At 32.0% G+C, this 20,091-nt stretch overlaps 1 protein-coding gene across 12 annotated transcripts, besides 10 other annotated features; it reads right to left on the minus strand.

Annotated features, from left to right (window-relative positions):
* Positions 1 to 82: 82 nt before the first annotated feature.
* On the minus strand, positions 83 to 18,498 carry CaMKII (Calcium/calmodulin-dependent protein kinase II). Of its 12 annotated transcripts, NM_001169361.2 has the most exons (17): positions 16,138 to 16,173; positions 15,489 to 15,554; positions 15,250 to 15,404; positions 15,093 to 15,187; positions 13,982 to 14,041; positions 13,299 to 13,353; positions 12,618 to 12,943; positions 12,430 to 12,524; positions 12,248 to 12,370; positions 12,059 to 12,185; positions 9,951 to 10,043; positions 8,263 to 8,319; positions 4,808 to 4,873; positions 3,154 to 3,229; positions 2,441 to 2,535; positions 2,271 to 2,385; positions 83 to 2,217 (listed from the first exon to the last, which is right to left on the minus strand). In NM_001169361.2, exons 3-17 carry the CDS (start codon positions 15,312 to 15,314, stop codon positions 2,073 to 2,075), a joined length of 1,593 nt encoding a protein of 530 aa, NP_001162832.1. In that variant the 5' UTR covers positions 15,315 to 15,404; positions 15,489 to 15,554; positions 16,138 to 16,173; the 3' UTR covers positions 83 to 2,072. The 12 variants fall into 12 exon arrangements, with proteins under 12 accessions (NP_001162832.1, NP_001259083.1, NP_726635.2 ...); NM_001272154.1 differs by lacking the exons at positions 15,489 to 15,554; positions 16,138 to 16,173 and adding an exon at positions 18,293 to 18,498 and having other exon boundaries at positions 2,271 to 2,364; positions 8,263 to 8,316; NM_166812.3 differs by lacking the exons at positions 15,489 to 15,554; positions 16,138 to 16,173 and adding an exon at positions 18,293 to 18,498.
* Positions 3,505 to 4,605: a mobile genetic element.
* Positions 6,308 to 6,391: a mobile genetic element.
* Positions 6,969 to 7,509: a mobile genetic element.
* Positions 7,584 to 7,780: a mobile genetic element.
* Positions 8,957 to 9,104: a mobile genetic element.
* Positions 10,158 to 11,559: a mobile genetic element.
* Positions 11,561 to 11,862: a mobile genetic element.
* Positions 14,524 to 14,944: a mobile genetic element.
* Positions 16,417 to 16,751: a mobile genetic element.
* An 869-nt stretch (positions 18,499 to 19,367) lies between the features above and the next one.
* Positions 19,368 to 19,566: a mobile genetic element.
* Between the last annotated feature and the right edge of the window lie 525 nt (positions 19,567 to 20,091).

Consider the following 20,091-nt stretch of genomic DNA (forward strand, 5'->3'; position numbering starts at 1 on the left):
GTATTTATTTGTATTTAATAAATCATATATATAGAGTAATTTTTTTTAGTATTTGGAATTATTTGTGTAATGGACTTTGCTTAAAATTGCATTATGCTTTGAATTCCCTCAAAATATAAAGGACATCCACTAACAAAAAAATTTATTATAATTATTTGGATATACTTTGAGAAACATAAATTATTTTCGGTTATTATTTTATAGGCTTTTACCTTAGGAGCGAAAGCTTTTCGATCAATATAATGTATCCAAAGCTTGTTCGTATAATTGTTATCGTGTAATTATTATTAAAATTGATTTGTGAAGACATTTAGGTCCTAAAAATTGAATTTAAGCAACTGTATATAGACCAATAGTATTAGACAAAAAGAATCAAGTACTCTGCAAGCATTGGTAAAGGAATTGATGAGTAATTATGGAAAACCGTGGGATGCAACTAAAGTTCAACTTATTGTAGACCGTAGTATAATCTTTTTTACTTTAAAATATATCTGGCAAACTTTTTAAATGTGTTTAAGTCCAAGTTTTTTTTTAACATGTACTATCAGGTAAAATGTATAATCATTTCACAATGATTAAGTTAAGTTACAAGTTATTTTCGCAGTTATGCTCATACCACAAAATTATTCATTTAGTAAAAAAGAAATATAATTTTTGTTATGTTTATCATATCGCATTGTTTAAATTAGCTATTTGCCCATAAGGTGTAAACACAATATAAAGCGAAACACAATAACCTTTGTAATTATACTTAATGTTTCTATTGACAGATATAGGTATTTTTCCTGCTGTTTGTGCATTAGCGTCCCAAGAATTCTTTTTATTATTATCTTTAAAAATTCTTCGAAGATATTTAAAATTTTTTATCGGTTACATTTTTAATCGGTGTCAACACGGTTAGCATTGTTATAGTTGTAAAAAATCAAAAAGCTATTCGGCATCTATTGGAAAAGATCAAGTTAATATACTGATACCAACTCCGTTGATTATGTTACGTCTGTTAGCTTAACAATGGATTGATTGGAATTACTTTTGGTACATGGATATTGGATTGAATTTATATTTTCAACTATGATACTAATTAAACATAATTCTTTGGCTCCCCTCATGCATTTTTTTAAGACAAGCAATCAATTTCTAGAACAAAAGGGAATTTAAAATTCTATGAACAAAAAAAGGATTACTTTTTAAGCCTTGGACATCTTTTCAAATAATAAGAACAAAGTTATATTTCTATTAAAACATAAAATATAAAAAGTTTGTTCAACATCAGAAAGAAATATGTACGGTGAAATACAGAAAGTATTTTTTAACTTGGATAAAATGCCTAAGTATATTTATGTAAATATAAGTAATTCGAAGTAGTCGCATAATTTCAATTATTGGGACTTAGATTTATATTTCAGTTAGCTAATTTTCGTTCCTTTTTTCTTTTAAACGTACTTAATTTTTCCAAATGGTATATGTTTCATTGTAATAACCTAATGCTTTACAGTTACATATATTGATAGTGCTAACTTCAGTAATTTGTAAACGCATGTACTCACACGTTTTATTAAACTTTATATGTGTGTATTTATTTTAAGAACGAGAATAAGCGGACTTTGCAAACCAAATGATATTCGTATCCTAGTAGATAACTCAAGGGTTCTAAATTGTTTGCAATTGTTTTGAGACGTCAATAAAGTTATTGGAATTTATTTTAGATGTTCCAATAGATACAAAGTTGTCAATTTTATTTTAATAATAATAATAATAGTTAAATAATAAACTTGATTCTTCCGTTGAGAACGTTTAAGCTTACAATTGGTACCACGACACTTACAACAAATATTTGTGATTGATCTTTATATTTGTGTTTGCTACTTTAATTTCTCAAGTAAATGTGGTTCAATGAGATATCTAAAATGTGATATATGCTTTAGATAGTTTTATTTCAAAAGGTAAATAAATTAATAAAATTTGCACTAGCATCTTTATTCGCAATAAACTATTGCGTTCTCTAAACATAAATGTAGCACTTTCATTAACATGTGCATAATGACAGTTTATATTCCATTGATTAATGCCCACTATTTTTGGGGTATAAAATCGAATGTAGTTGCTCCGCTTATTTTGGCAGATGCACTTCGATGAAAATGAACATTCTGCCATTTGTTATCGCGTTTGTGCCAGACTCGCGTCTCCTCGGACTGATGGGTATGTGCATGTCCTTGCCTGCGTAATAAATAAGTTTTTATGGATATTGTTTCTATAGTTCAGGAACTTACTTATCAATGTACTGCGTAAGTCTCACATAGGCAATGCAAGCGGCTTCTTCACCAAGTAAGTGCACATGAGGATTTAAAATGGTTGTGTTTATAGCTTTGCAGTTTTTACCAAGAACTGGAATGAGATTTGAATAGCCAAGATTATGCGAAAAATGCCTTTTAGAACTTACCATTTTCAAAATAAAATTTATGAAAATCAATTCCTTCTACAAGGTTACCCAGTGCTTCCGGCTCAAAGGCAGTTAGATGCGGATCACATATTTTGCTAAGAAGTTATGCAAAAAGTCTAGATTAATTTATAATTTACTTGAGTATTAAGTTCCGGTACTATTAGTAGTTCAATTTATATTTATCTGAGTACAAAATACCAAGGGATTCCTTTAATAATTTACTCATATTCATATTAGTAATCGTTACTCGTATATTTAAAGTATATATATTTTTCAGAAAGTGTGCAACGATTAGAAGGAAGCGTTTATTGCATCATTAGCTGAGTCGATCATGTCAGACTGTTAATACTGAAAAAGTATATATTCACTTTCACCAAATGACTTTTTTACTTCGTTTTAAACTTCTGAACGAAATCAATATACCCTCTGCAAGGGTATAAAAACATTGTATGTAATAAAAAATATAAGTCCATATGAAATGACTGGGAAACCATTAAATATGTAATAAATTTGAATGACGTAGTTTAGTTTTAGTAGTTTACTTTCTAGATATCTTTTTGAAACAGAAATTTTTATTTGTACCTTTGGGGAGTTTTGATTTAACTTTTTTTTTTTTATAAGTAACTTTTTATTGTAAATAAGTATTTACATTTTAATTATCGATCCTTTACTTTATTTATGTGTGTACATTCTATTATTCACTTTTGACTTACGTGTATCCATCAAAGTCGCCACTGTTAATTGCTTCAATCAACTGCTCAGTTATCTTTATTATTTCTTGTCGTCTAGCTGCTTTGTTGGTAAAAAGGTTAACTGTTTTATTTATTTTTTAACATTATAAATTAATAATATAATCATTTGTAAATCTATGTTTTATCCTTATTTTGTTTTAGCAATCCTAATAGGGCTAACATTAATATATAAAATAGATTTTAGTTTATAAACATTTCTTATTATTATTTTTTTCATTATTATTGTTTTCCTTCCCTTACAAAGTAAAACAATTGCTGCATTGCTTGTAATAAATTTTAATACCCGTTACTCGTTGATTAGAAAGGTATAACAGATTCGTTAAAAAGTACGTAACAGGTAAAAGAACGCGAACCGACCATATAATCTTAGTCACTAGCCGAGTCGACTTGCCAAGTCCGTTTGTCTGTCTGTATTAACGCCTCGATCTAAGGATCTATAAAAGCTAGAAAGTTGAGATTATCGCACACCCAAACATTTGTCTTACCAATTTCTATCGATATGCCAACATTTTTTATACGCCCACTACCACGCCTACATTCTCCTTTGATTCCTACCAAAGCAGGTCAAATATATTTATAGGGCCAGCAAGGTATATCAGTAGGCACACATATAAGCCCTTGTGTCCAAATACTCGAAGATTTAAAGTGAATTAAAAGCCAGGCAGTTCCAGGAAAATTCTACTTGAACGGTAAAAACTCCCAAAATGGGCCCGGGTAGGTGTACACAAACAAAAAAAGGAAAGGAAAAAAGGAAGCGTAATTGGTAACAAAACACACAAAGTTTGTTTTCCAGTTTGTATTATAAATTTACCATCTTAAATATAAAGGCGTTGCATATGGATAAACTATGGTTGGCATGCATTTATTTATACAAGCAAGCGATTATAAATTATAATTTACGTATATTACGTATTATATATAATTATAATTTACATATATATATATACGAGATTCGTTGAAAGGTATGTAAAAGGCAAAAGGAAGCGTTACCGCCATATAATATATATATATTTCTGATCAGGATCATTAGCAAAGGCCAAACTGGCCGTCTGACTGACAAACTGACTGTCTGTCCGTCCGCCTGCACGTATGAACGCCTCAAACTATTACAGCCAAAGTTTTTTTCTAATGCTGCCAAGCCTATACTAACTAACGCCCAAAACTGCTACGCCCACATTTTTGAAAATGGTTTGATATGTTTTGCCAAATAAATGTTCACATGCGCTCTAACGACCACAAACCACCCAAAACTGTCACGCCCACGCTTTTGAACAATTCTTAATTTTTTTCATTTAATAATTTTTTGCCCCAATTTTCACCGATATTCCAAGAAATATTTAATTTTCTCGTTTAACTTCCAGCTGAGTAACGGGTATCTAATAGTCGGGGAACTCGACTATATCAATCTCTCTTCCTTATGCTCGGATTCTTGGATTTTGCAAGTGCTTTCTGAATTGAAACCAGATGTACATACTTTTTTCTTTCTTAGCAGAGGACAACACTATATTTAAATTCTTATGGATTAACTTCACACTTTTACAACCGTCATAAAATTTGATGTTACGTTAAGCTTAAAATTCTTTGATTTTGGAACTCACTTGGTATACATACATACCTGAAGAGCACTGCGAGTTTCCTATATTTTGCTGATAAGTTTTTGCAGGACACAGTATCCTTATATCTAAAACGCACATTTTTTATTTGTATAAAAATCAATGTTTTATACAAATTGGAAATGATTTAAATAAAATAGGAAATAAAAAATACATTTTGTGATGCAAATAAAATGGAAATGGTTAGAAATATGTAATAAAAAGTCTACGAACGGCAATAGTGTTTTTGTGAATAAACATTTAATTCATACATAGCTCCAGTCTAATTTGATGGATATACCCATTCTTCAACAAAAAGACCCGATTTAGCATTTAATATGCAACAAGATGCAATAAAGCGTATAATTCACTTTAATTTTTTAAATAAAGTATAATATGTTCTTAACTGCCTCACCATGTTTAACTCAAAAAAATGTGCAATTATCTTAAAAATGCACTTTTATATGCACGCAATTCAGATATAGTTCACATTTTTGTATACATTCATGTATGGAATTTATTGTTCCCTATTACTTAAAATACTAATCTGATATATTTTTTTGAACAACGTTCTTTACCCTTATTATCAATATCTTTTCCTCAATTTTTCGAAGCTCTCTAAGTAACCCAGAACAATTATACACCATTCCTAATTGTTCCAGAGTCTTGATAGCATCAAAACCTTCTTTGACAGTTGGCAGCTTTGGTTCTTCATCACCGCTATTCTCATCGTCATCGTCGCTATGCTGACCTTCCATCTTCAGTGTGCTCATTCAGAAGATCACTTGTTATCTCTTTTGTCGTCAAGGTACCGTAACAATTCAGGCTCTCTACCAAAGCGTGCTTTCCTTTCCGTTGGCGCTTGCATTTAAGTTCCGCTGTTGTGGCCGATTGTTGTGTGTCACTCTCCCCTTACGTATGATGCGGTTTATTGTTGAAAGATCACAATTGTATTTAACTGCAAAGCTCTCTTTGTTAACATTATCCTTAACTTGTTCGCTTATGTATAGTTTGTCTTTGATTGTAAGCCCGATATTTCGCTTTGTTTTACCAATTTCGAAAAATTGGTTTGTAAACAAACTATGTAAACGGTCATGCGCAGTTTGGCGTATGATTGGGCACTTATCTGTAATGTGCAGTTAAGTGTTGAGGCAATTAAGCACATTATACTGTATTTGACTATAGAAATACCATAGAAATACATATAGAAATAATTATACTCGTTACTCGTCGACTAAAGTAGAGTATATTAGATGCGTTGAAAAAATTGCATCGCATAGAAGAAAGAGTTTCCGACCACCTTGATCAGGTCCACGTTGATCGGGCCATGTCTTTCTGTCCGTCCGTCTGTCCATCCTTGTTAAGGTCGAGATCTCAGGAAGAATAAAATATAGAAAGTTGAGATTAGGCAAGCAGATTCCAGAGACGTAGACGCTGCCCAAAACTACCACACCCACACTATTAAAACATATTTTTATACTTTTCTACTAGTTTTGTAAATGTCTATCGATATGCCCAAAAAACTATGAAATTTCTCGTTCGCCTTCCAGTAACTATCTAATAATCGAAGAATCCCACTATATATAGCACTCTGCCTTCTTTAAAATAAAAATCTCTTCATATCCTTGCAGATAGACAGAAATTTGCAAGCCTGTAATGGTGATTTTTTTTATATAAATATTTATTCTTCTAAATTGTTTTTATTAATTATTAAAATTACTGTTTATAATTTGGGATACAAATTTATGTTTCGCTTACGATGGGTATAGAAATTATTTCCACTACTCGAAGACTAACACAATGGCTAAAAATGTCGCGCACGCGCAGAAACAATTTGATTTTATTTTATTGTTTTCATTTATTATTTATTGGTTTCTTCACTCGCTTGTACTCAGATAGAGTGACTGGTAGCAGAGGAACTGGAGCATAGCGCTCTTTTTTTTATACCCTTCCAATGCATATATTGATTTTAGTCAGAAGCTTGCAACGCAGTGAAGAAAGTACAGGTGGTCAAGTTTTCTAATTGTGTGTACACTAGTTTTCCGACGATATATTATCTCGTTTGATCTAAATCTCCCAGGAACAGGTCGGAAAATTAATTGAAATAATATCTAATATCTAATATATATGTATATATATATTTGATAATAAATGTATGTCAAAATATCTATTTTATGAGAAAATAAGAGATAAACGCTTAAGTCGACTTCCCCGACTATTAGATACCCGTTACTCCGACAATTTTCAACATTTTAAGGGAATATTGATCGAAAATGAGGGAAAAAATTAATTTTACTACTCTAAGGTGTGGATGGGATATATTTGGGCTATTTTTAGGCGTCAGTAGACAAAATGTTTTAGGCATATCGATAGAAATTTTCTAAACTGATTTAATCCACAAAAAAATGAAATCATTTCTTAAAAATGCCGGCGTGGCATTTTGGGAAGTTTTAGAGCGGTAGAGTGGGCGGGGCAAAAAGTTGTTTGGCAAATCGATAGAAATTCACAAGACTAATAAAATTATGAAAAACTATCCAAAAATGATTCAGGGTGTTATAGTGTGCGAGGCAACATGGGTTAATAAACTTGCTCTGCGTCATATATATCTAAAGTCTGATCCTTCTAGCATTTATAGTTACTGAGATCGACGCGTTCATACGGACATGGCCAGATCGACTTGGCTGTTGATTCTGATTACGTATACTTTATATGGTCGGAAACGTTTGTCAAGGAATCTAATGGAGCACATCTGTAAACTAGTTCTGCTGATGATTAAATAATAAAGGAAGAAAAATCGAAATATTTTTCAAAAATGTGGGCGTGTCAGTTTCGGGCAACTTGTGAGCGTTAGAATGGCCGTGGCAACTTGGGTCATCAAATTGGCACAGATCCTCAAGTATTCTTAATCGCAACCTTCTTGCTTTCATAGTTCCTTTATATGGTCGGAAACGCTTCCTTTGGCTGTTACTCATTTTACTCTATGAGTAAAGGGTATAAAAATTACTTTCAATATCTGCTATCTTGTATTAAATTTGAAAAAATAATATTTGTAGTAACGACAAAATTATGTTAATAATATTAAACATATTGTTGCATTGAAGTCTCAATCCAAATGGAGAAGATTCAAAGCTGAAATAAAAACCAATATAAGAAATGGAAATAGATACCAATCTTTTAAATATGATCTAATCTGTTTATAATTGACAAAAAGTGCATAAACTGTGAAAGTAATGTCACGCTGGCAGCAATGCGATATTTTCTAAGTAACTCTAATTTGCGATATATTCTAAACTAACTTATTATTCGATTAATTAGTTTTATAAAGTATTTTATACCCTGCACTGTATACTAACATATATATATTTATAAGTACTGCTTTCTCTAAGAATAATTGGATAAATAAATGTATATTTTAATTATAAATATGCAAAAAAAAAATTGTTTTATCAAATAATCCAAAATTCATGTTAGCATTTACCTTCAGGCTCTTTTGATACGACTGTAGTACTGCGATCAACGGTTCCTTTTTTATCTTCTAGGAAAAAAATGTACAAAAATGTCATATTTGAAAATGCAATTGTCCCAATATTTCCTCTACGTTAAAATAATGAAATGTGTTTGTTTTTGTGATTTAGTTTAAACCATACAATTTCTGTTATTAAGTTAATGCAATGAAGTTTGGTTGTAACTTATAATAAATTCAAAATACGCATTTGAAATCCCCAATGTTAATGGTTGAAATAAATGTAAAACAGGAATCCGTTTGCATATTATTGGCTTTAAAAAAGGCAAAAATATGGCGGATTAACTTTTTTACAATTCAAACAAACTCGAAACACTGTTTTTTACTACATTCTTCAACTTCAAAATATTTGTAATACAATATTTTTATACCGACAATTCAGCATAAAACTAGTTTTTTATAAAGTCTAAAACCGTAATTTTAGCTTTAATTCCATATTTTCTTCGTTTTAAAAATACCAGTACTAAGACCATTTTCAATATATTTTTAACTATAATTTCGTCTTTTCAAATAATATACAAATTATGTCTTAAAACGGTCATATGGAATGTGACTAATAAAATTATGAAAAAGTATCCAACAATGTTTCAATGTGGGCGTGGCAGTTTTGTGTGGTTTCTGAGCGTTATAGTGGGCGTGGCAACATGGGTTTTATAGTTCCTGAGATCTCGACGTCCATACGGACAGACAGACATGGCCAAATCGATTCGGCTATTGATCCTGACCAAGAATAATATACATTATATGGTCGGAAACGCTTCCTTCTGCGTGTTACGTACTTGTCAACGAATGTAGTATACTTTTTTACTCTACGAGTAACGGGTATAATAAAATGTTATATAAAAAACAGGAATGGAACCAATTACTCAAGCCGAAGCTTATGAAATCTTATAATATATAAGCACTTTTGATTTTTGAAAAAAAACTCGTGTATACCGAATTATAACACTTAAGATCAAAACGAAGGTACATTTTGTTGCATTAAATTAAAGAATTATAACGATGAGAAGTAGTAATGAAAGTATGGGAATGAAAGTAAAGAGAAGTATATCGTATATTTTTCAAATTCTTGTACAATATAAAAGTGCAAAACTTTCTATTGACTTTATTATTTGGTATATGTATGTCTAAGCGAAGACGTGCAAAAAATACAATACTAACACCAATTTAAAAATTAGATAAAATTATATTAACGATACATTTAAGTATGAGGTTTACAATTAATGTGTTAAAACTGGTAATTTCCACTAGTTTTAGGGAAACTACCTGGTTTTCGTAAGCTTGAGGAAATTTATGGATTCCTTTAATAAGAAATTGTAAACAATGCTTCAATTTAAGTTGATTTGTTAAAATGTAATAATAATAAATCACATGCAGCCTAAAGTTGCCATAAAATAAATAAATAAATAATGTAAATATATAACAGCAACTATATCTTAATGAATGGGGACACCACTTTACAGAATATTAAACTTCCAATATGATCACAAAGCCTCTTCCAATGAAAACTATGTAACTACGTTACACTAAAAACCCATGTCTTGTTCTAAAGCTATAGTGGTTGATAGTGAATCCTGATCTACTATGTCTTCACTTATTTGGTTACTATAAATGAACGTTAAATACATATTTTATTTACTTACCTTTTATGTCATCGTCTTCAAGAGTAGTGCTAGATGAATCGGTTGATTCTTTGACCTGTGATCCTTCACCTTTTTTAGTTATCATACTTCTGCCTGTAAATTAAATACACTTTTAGTTAAAATCAGTTTAAATCTTATAATATTTAATTAAACCTTAATATGTACGTGCATGTTTTGTTTTTGTTGTTTTTTTTTTTAATTAATTATTATACCCGTTACTCGTGGAGTAAAAGGAAGCGTTTCCGACCATATAAAGTGTATACAGCTGCCGCTAAAATAATAGCACTACTGCAGGTGAAAAGTATATTTCCTAAAAAAAATTATTAAATGTTTATATTTTTTAAAGTCAGATTGCATGAATAATAAGTACCATATGTTGGCTCTCTGAGCAAGAAATTTTTAGTCTCTCAATGTAACGGTTCTTTTTTTTGGTGGGCACTTGCTGCAAAAGTGCGCGAAATGAGGCGGTAACAAAAATAGCACTGACCACGTATTTGCTGATTAAAATAATAGGAGTGATTGCTTTGGGTTTTTTTCGAAAAATTTTGAAATAAGGAGTTGTATTAAAGGTTTTAACTGAATTTTTTCCAAACGAAGACCAAAAATTCTCTAGTCATGGGTCACGGAAAGCATTGTACCGTCGAAAAAAGAAATTTGATTAAAAACGTGATCTCTGAAGGTAAAACCTACGCTGAAATTGGTCGCATTGTCGGTTGTTCAAGCAAAATGATCCGCAAAGCAGTGCTGTTTGTCGAAAAGAACGAAACACGGCGAAGAAAGCCCTCAATGTCCAAAATTGTGTTGTTTGGTGGGAATGGCTCTAGGTCTTATGTTCGGCTACCACCGCGAACTGAATATAATCCTCGGCTTCACCTTTAAGGCGGTAAAGCATGGGGGATCAAACATCATGGTATGGGCGTGCTTTTCATACAATGTAGTAGGTCCGATCCATTGGATTCAAGGCATCATGGATCAGCACATTTACACAGATATCCTGGAAAATGTGATGCTGCCATATGCCGAGGATGAAATGCCGTTGGTTTGGACATTTCAACAGGATAACGACTCAAAACACACGAGCAAGAAAGCTCGAAAGTGGTCAAAGCAGAAATCGATTCAAGGAATGAACTGGCCTGCTCAGTCACCCGACTTGAATCCAATCGAAAACCTTTGGGCGGACGTCAAAAATAGGTTTCTGAAGCCAAACCCAATAATAACGACGATCTTTGGGGTCTGGTCATTTTTATTCCTCAAAAGCTAGGCCAGGACTTGGTGGACTCTATGCCAGGGCGATGCGCGGTCCCGCAACCAAATATTAAGATTCTTTAAACATAGTTCTTAAGATATAATCCATTTGTTGAATTATTTTTTTATTTTTTTGGTTAGTTTTAGCAAACTACGAGGAACAGTTATATTTTTGTTACCGCCTAAATTTGAAGGTTTTTTTTGTTTTAACAATTATTTTTTTTGAAAAAGTTTCAGAAAATGGAGAAACGCTGGGACAAACACAAAATGTGCTTATGGTGCTATTTTGTTACCGCAACTGTATATTCTCGATCAGGATCAATACCCGACTCGATCTGGCCATGTCCGTATGAACGAGGTCTCAATTTTTTCTGCAAATCGATAAAAAATTTACAAGACTAATACAAATGTGAAAAAATATCTACACATTTTTCAAAAGTTTGGGCGTCGCAGTTTTGTACGGTTTGTGGTCGTTAGAGTGTTTATATGGATCAATAAAGGTTGCGTAATCTCAACCTTCTTGTTTTTATAGTTCCTAAGATCTCAACGTTCATACGGACGGACAGTTCCAGATCGACTCTACTATTGATCCTGATCGAGAATATTATTCTATTTATGCTCGGAAACGCTTCTTTCTGCTTGTTACATACTTTTCAAACAATATAGTCTACCTTTTTACTCTACGAGTAAAGGGTATTTTTTATACGAAGTTAAATATATTTATATCAATCCTACAAGCTGAATAACGGGTATATAATTGTCAACGAAATCGGCCATAGCGTTTTTATTATTCTTTTTGTATATTTTTGTGTTGACGCCAAGTATATTGATGTGGTCAAGATTAATTAAGTTAAGTTACATACTCGAAAAATTTCTGGTCGCCAACATTGTCGTAAGTATGGCTCCCTTTAGCTTGCGCCGCGCATTAAATTTCTTGAGACAGTCTACGGTTTCTTGGCGATGCACAACGGAAGCCACACGTTCGCGTTGCTGTAACAATGTTTTTTCATTATCTTTATGTAAACCTAAGAGAAAAATTAGTCTGCACTTACACAAATCCACGGATGTTTTAAAGCCTCAGCTGCAGTTATTCGTTTATTTGGATTAACGGTTAGCATTTGATTAATAAGATTTTTAGCTTCTGGAGTAACCGTATCCCATTCTGGAGACGGATACTAAAATAAAGTTATATTTAAATATAATGAATCCACATAAATTATTATAGTTTCCGTACATCATAAGCTCCCGCTTTTATCTGCGAGTACAGTCGGTGCTGATCTTCATCCCAAAAGGGTGGATAACCGACAAGAAGTATGTAAAGAATAACTCCTGAGGAAAAATAAAATAGTTGTTGAACTGTGTAACCGACTGCCGTTTGGCATGCATGTGCATGCAAATGTTACAACAATTATAATTGCTTACCACATGCCCATATGTCTACCGATTTCCCATAGGGCTCCTTTTTCAATACCTCAGGAGACAGATATCCTGGTGTGCCGGCAAATCCAAACCAAGCCTGATGATCGCCTTGAACTTCAATGGCTAGACCAAAGTCAGCGAGTTTCACTGCTGCACCCTTAGCCTTACTAGCTAATAGTAAATTCTCTGGTTTCAGATCTCGGTGCACCACACCATTTTGGTGGCAGTGATTGACCGATTCCAATATTTGTTGAATACAATGTGATGCATCAGCTTCTGAATAAAATTCGCGTGCAACGATATCTTCAAAAAGTTCACCACCGGTTACACTGCAAATGTATGTAGGCATAGTCAAATTTTGCGATTGAAGCTCTAAATTTAAATTTAGGTTATATTTAAGTTGCGACAGCAGAAAACACATCTCTAATATAACAAAAATATATTGCGGCTAAAACTTGATTCATATTATATTATATATATTATATTGCGGCTTTAAAATTTGATTCATATTCATATTATAGTATGAACGAACGGAGGGAAAAGGATGAAGTATGAATCTCAATAAACAATAGTCGAGTCATTGCCACATTTACAAGCATTTGTTAGAAACTCATATTTTTAAAACACTTTTGGGGATAGGCAATTTAAATATTTGGTAAGGAGTCTATGCAGGTTAATGCTTACAGGTCAAAAACAAGGTAGTGATAGTTCTCCTCCTGTATACTGTCATGTAGCCGCACTGAAATTGTACATATTAACAATTTATTAGTTGTATACATTTGTATTTAATGTTTTTTTTTTACGGATGACAATGATTATAAGCCTTAAAGGCTATAAAAATATATGTTTATAAAATACATTTTGAACATATTATATATTTTGTCGGTGACGCTGGAGGAAGTGATGTTTCTAGATTTGAACTGTCCGTGTAAATAACTGTTTTGTTAGGTTACGCTTTTAGTGAGAGGAAAGTCTATTGCATGAGTTCGGTTTTTGCTGTTCTGCAAGTTTTTATAATTATTATAATTATAAATTACTTGGAAGATTTGTTATTGGAGAGTAGGGAGGGCGAGGAATGGAATGTTGCTTGCAGATGCGGATTGATATATCTACTAAACTCTATTTTATTTTTTTCTTCGTTGTGTTACCGTGGACGTCAAACCATCCTTTATCAGGATCACATTGCAAGTCATCAACACTACTGGGGTCTAAGCCGTGATTGAATGTACATATAAAAATTATGTATAGTAGATGTTCAAAGTGATATTAGGCCATGTTCGTCTACTTTTATGTAGATCATACATCTTCAGAAAAACGTATCTTTAAAGAATAAGTAAGTAAATTATATTTATATACACGTTGCATACCTATGTTGGGATGGTGTAACTTTCTGCAGATCCTTGCTTCACGTTCCAGTTTTTGAAAGTCTAAAAGCAAAAAAAAAAAATATATATATATATATATTATAAGCATCTCTTATATGCATACATGCATGTGTACAAATATGTTAATAAGAGGTTTTTGGCGAGCAAGCAAATGGTTCTCTCTAAGCCCAAAATTTGTCCCAGCTGTCATGCTCAAACTTCTTAAAAGTTATTTAATATATTTTTTGTAAATTACACACTTTGCCAATACTGCTATTCCAAAATTATTTTGGCCACGTCTTGGCAGTAAAAATTTATTAATTACTAAATAGCACAACACCAAGAAATACAACTTAATTACTGTAGAACTATTTGATACTTGTGTGGCAAATAGATAGGGACGACGAAGATATTACACAAAAAGAATGGTCCCTTCCAAAAGCGTACTTAGCAAAAAGAAAGTACATTTTACAGGAAAACTTTTTGACAGTCAATGTTTACTACTGATTTCTTACGATATGCCATATCGCCGTTGAAAAAACGGCATCAGATACCAGTTACTCAGCTAGTGTGAATGGGAACGCGAAATTTCATCATTTTTCTAGGATAACGATAGATATTGGGGAATAAAATAAGAAAAAAGTTTAAAAATTGGTCCAAAGTGTGGACGTGACCGGTTGGCGGCTTTTAAGCAAATCGATAGAAGTTAAAGGGCGTTAGAATGGGCGTGGCAAACTTTTTTTTGAGCAAATCGATAGAAATTTACAAGACCAATACAAATGTGAAAAAATATCAACACATTTTTCAAAAGTGAGGGCGTGGCGCATGTGGCAACATGGGTCAACAAACTTGCGCTGCGTATTTGTTTCTAAAATCTGTATGCCTTCTAGCTTGTATAGTTTCTGAGATCTCGACGACCATACGGAGAGACGGACTCGGCTATTGATCCTGATCAAGAATATACATACTTTCCAAGGATCAAGGATCTAGTATACCCTTTTACTGTACTCGACGAATTACCTAAAAACAGCACTTAGTTTCCCTACATGCGTGTGCATAGCATAAATGCGTACATATGTGATTTATAACCTACATAGAACACAGAAAGCCTTACCTCTGGCAGTTAATTTTTTTGTATTGATAATTTTTGCAGCAAATTCAAAGCCAGTTGACTTTTGGACACATCTTTTCACAATTGAGAATGCTCCTCTGAAATGTTAATAGACGGGTTATTATAATAAATTTATTAACCTTGAGTTTGTTAAACTTACTTTCCCAACTCTTCTTTGATGTCGTAATTGTCCGAAAAACGCGTACAGGCTGCTGGTGCAGCCATCGCGATGGCACACTTAAGAAAATCTATTGCGACTAAAGATCTTCAACTGCTCTACAGATTTCACTTTTCAGGAGTTTTATTTCTTGTTTTCTAAACGATTTTTAAATATAAGATAATAAATCAGTTTTACAAAAATTATACAAAAAATTGCTTACAACGTACAAACATACATACATTGTTGTACCATTTAGGTACCATGGGCCTTCTCTAAATATTATTTTGTTATAAAGTAATCACTAGCTGGTTCAAAAGTTTCAGACAGCGTTGGTTCTATGGTATCCAAAGGGGTACTGCATGTATTTGAGAATCCCCCGGCCATCATAGTATAAACTTGCATTCTTCTCTGTATAAGATCGGGCATGAAGCTCGTAAAGTAAAGCTCGCCAATGTAATTCAGAAGTATTCAGAGCACAGATTAGGTAACTTATTTCATAGAAACACATATCGGTAAAATTAAAAGAATGTCTCGCTATTCCAATTTTAAAATTCTATATTACTCAGTGGAGTCGATGCAAAACAGACCAGCAATCTACATATAGTTCTTCAAATTTTAAATGGTTTGTAATAATATAAGGGTTATGTTATTTTAAACAGCCGCAGGTTTCTTATTGAGTTGGTAATTCAAGTGAGTTCTCTTAAAGCACGTTGCTTAAACTAGAAAACTCGACCTCCATTTTGAAGATTTTGGTGGTTGAAGTTTTTTCATGTGATCATGAAATCATACGAAAAAACACCATACTTCGCAAGAAACAACATGTGCGGGGGCACAAATTGAAAAATGTCTGAAAATGTATTATCCTATCTCAAACGTTGAATCTGATACCTTGTTGTTGCCTAGAGATGACATGACATTCGATAGACGAAAAATGTAATAAACTCGATTATTAAACATAGGGGTCAACTCCTTACCAAAGCTACACTTAACTGTTCCCCATGCACATCAAAATAGCAAAGGTATCTACATATGTAAAACCATAACTCCGCGGTTAGTGCAGTGTAAACGGGCCTTACATCGATATGCATATCAACCACTCAGTGGCGTTTTCAATATCAAATTAAACTATGGCCCTGAAAAAATACGAATCCATTGCAGAATTAAAACAAGAGAAAACGCTATAGTAAAGCTTTTCGACTATCAGATAATTGTTACTCAGCTAGTGGAAGTATGAACGAGAATATTAAACATTTTTCTGGCGTACCGATTAAAATTGGCAAAACAATTTCAACAATTTTTTGAAAAAAAATAAACGAAAACTTAAAAAGGGCATGGCACAATCTTAACTTTCTAGCTTTTATAGTTCCTGAGATCGTGGAGTTCATACAGATAGACGGACATGAAAATTCGACTCGGCTATTGATCCTGGTGAAGACTATATATAGTTTAAACGCTCGGAAACGCGTCGTTCTGCAAGTTACATACTTTTCAACGAAGCTAGTGTGATAGCCAGCTGATCAAGAGCAGCAACAATCATTACTATTAACCTATATTACGTATTGAGTAAAGGAATAAAAAATGGAAATTATTTTTTCGTTTTACTTTCCAGTTATTATAGTTTCAGCGGTAACAGCGTTGATACGGACGACAGGCATGGGATAAAGCATGCAAATTTGTTTTCTTGAGAACCAGACATTTAATCCGCCTAAAACTGTAACTCCAATTTTTTTGAAAAATAATTTGCTTCTTTCAGTCTTGAAATCTTTTATTTCGATTTTGCCCACACATTTACAAAGTGTTTTGTTTTTTTGTTTCATTATTTTTATTTATTCTTTTATTTTGCACATTTCTGTCGGGTTGTTAAATAGTCGATGAACTACTGTCACGTTCTCTCTTGTTTTATACCTCTCCGTGAGGTTTGTTTTTTGCCATATCCGGTAACAGCGGTACTGTTAGTTTTTAGTTTGTTGTACGTGTTTTTTTAAAACTAGACCCAATCACCATGAAAAAGAAGTGTTTCCCTGGAAAAGGTATATGTAGACCCTTAATTGCACCCTCGCAATTTTGAAATAACATACTTATAATATAATATTGTCAAGTCAAATGTTACGAAAAGTTTAAAATTTGTGATCAAAACTTTATTATCTTTGTTTTAAACCAGATATATTTAACTCTCATTGACATATTTCAATCAATTAAAAAAAGCGACAGGTGTTTTTGGTTAATTTCTTAAAAAAGAAAATCCTGATTATGAGAATGTATCTGGGAAGCAGTTATATATATACGTACATATATATGTAGGTATGTATCCTTTGCAGGTTACATGCGTTGAAGCTTTTTTTGATGAGCTTAATGGTAAAACGCCCCACCCCTTTTAGCAAGGATATTTCAGGGTCTTGGAAATTACTTGTTGCAAATTATACTTTTTCATTAAATCATATAAACACGCGCTATGTACGCGAATTAAATATACTATTTGGATGAGACCTTCAGAAATGTTTTACTAAACCCATTTTTCGGACTAGGAGGGACGATATATAGAATGTGAAACACTTTTTTAAAATTAAAAAAAAAGCATTTATCATAACTCGTAAGTATTTAGGTATGTTTTAAACTTTCTTGTAGATATCAAGAGTAATTTGTAAGATGTATGTATATTGTGCAATAACAATTACAAAATTTTTAAGTGTCATATATTTATATTTACTGCGTAACTGAACAAAGGCACAAAATGGGGTACATACTGATGTTGTATAAATGTCCTTTTAAGATATAAGTGAAGCGTGTGAATATATATATTAACTTTACAATATGCAATCGTTATACGCGCGAAAAAAGTATTTAATATTAGTTGGCATATACACAGTAAGAGACCATACATATATCAAATATATGTATATGTGTATACTCATGTATATATTAGAATCTGTGTTGACCCAGAATTGTATCAGGTATTATAGATACGTAAACTTATATAAATATACATATATATAAAAATACATAAGTGAGTACATATGTATGTATATTAAATCCAATTTGATACCTATACTTGATGTGTTCTTTTCAATTGCGAATAACAATATTTTAAACTTCAGGAGATCTGATAAATGTTTGTTCAAAATGCTTATAAGAGTATTTAAAAAGCTATATGTATATGTTTTTAACGAGCTGGGAGAACACGAAACACACAGCTAGATACCGAAATTTTTAGAACGTCTGTTTTCTTGAAAATCGAATTCAATACTGACTAACAAGATTTTGCGGCCGCGTTTGATTCGATGAACTGCTAGAGAGAAAAGCTTTTTCGTCTCATAATGTCGTTAAATCGAAAACTTTTGCCAACGACGGTTCGTTTCAGGAGCGTCTGCGCATTAATTTGTGCACATATCACTATACTGAACTACCTCCGCATTAAACATTATTGGGTTGATTGGAACTCTAAAGTAATATATTTCATATTATCTTTTTATTTTAGGCCGTGATTCCATAAAACTGCCCACATAAATGCTCCATAGTTAGACTAATAAGTACTCAAACCAACGTTTCACAACACTTTGTCATGCGCACCGTGACCTAAAATGTTACAAAAAGAAAAATAAATATTTAAATTTAAATTTAATTTTATTTAAAGTAAAATAAATGAAATCCTTAATTTGTAATCATTTCATTTCAGTCTGTTGGAGCTCTTCAATTTACAAATGAATTAGAATTTAAAACTGATATCTGAAACGCACAAGGTATGATTACATTAGCCGTTTTACCCCATTCGTCAATCTGTGTAAACCGCCTCGATCTCAAGAACTATAAATGCTAGGAAGTTGAAACTAAGCAAGTACATTTTAGAGACATAGACTCTTACTCTGACAAAGGAAAATTGACGAGTAAACTGTTTAAAAAAATTTGAGTTTTTCGTAACAACAAAAATAGTAAAGCCGCAATAAAAGAGATGACAGATGTATTTAAACTATTACAGGGCGATATCTTCCATTATGACCTCTTGATTTTCACAGACCCTAATTTCCCAATGCAATCTAAAACACTATAATCAAATATCGTAAAATATTTAAAATAAACCATATTTTCATTGTTATTATTCATAAATAGTTGCAGTACACATACAGTTTGTCAAAAAAGTGTTTAGACACTGTGAAAAAAGTTAAATTTTTGACTTTAAAGGTAAAAATTAAGAATTATTTGCTTAATTAAACGGAATTTTTTTATGAAATATAATTCAACAATATTTATTTTAACTATAAATAAAAAAATTAAAAATATAAAATATACAAGAAAATAAACAACAATTTCTTTACACATTTTGTTGTCCTACTTTGTTTTGTATGTTTTGTTGTATGTTCGTTTTTTTCTATTATACAATAACGGCAAGAGATACAGCATCTATCTATTTTATTTAGTCGAATTTGATTTATTGTTTTTGTAGTCTATCCAGTCGGAACTTCTGAACGTGTAATTTTTTTCCATAATATAGCCGCTTTGTAAAAGTATTCAATGGAAGGCTTTCTAGAGTGCTCTATTATAATGCATTTAGAATAACTCTATTTTAGATATGCTAAGGAAAATAAAAACCTTAAGTTTGCCGATTGCTCATATTTTTATTTTATATTTTTATATTTTTCGGGTGCAAGCCCGAACCCTGTATTGTCTACACAGTCTCCGCAGAATTGCCAGAATATTTTTCAGGTATATATTAATTTTACAATGTTCTTTTTTTTATATTGGGAATATATTTTGCATATATTTTGCATGCATTCCTCTTTTTTAACATACCTACATATGTACGGACATACATTGTTCTATTAGAACACTTATTAAATGAAACAAAAT

The sequence above is a fragment of the Drosophila melanogaster genome, chromosome 4, assembly GCF_000001215.4.
Source record: "Drosophila melanogaster chromosome 4".
Lineage (NCBI taxonomy): Eukaryota > Metazoa > Arthropoda > Insecta > Diptera > Drosophilidae > Drosophila > Drosophila melanogaster.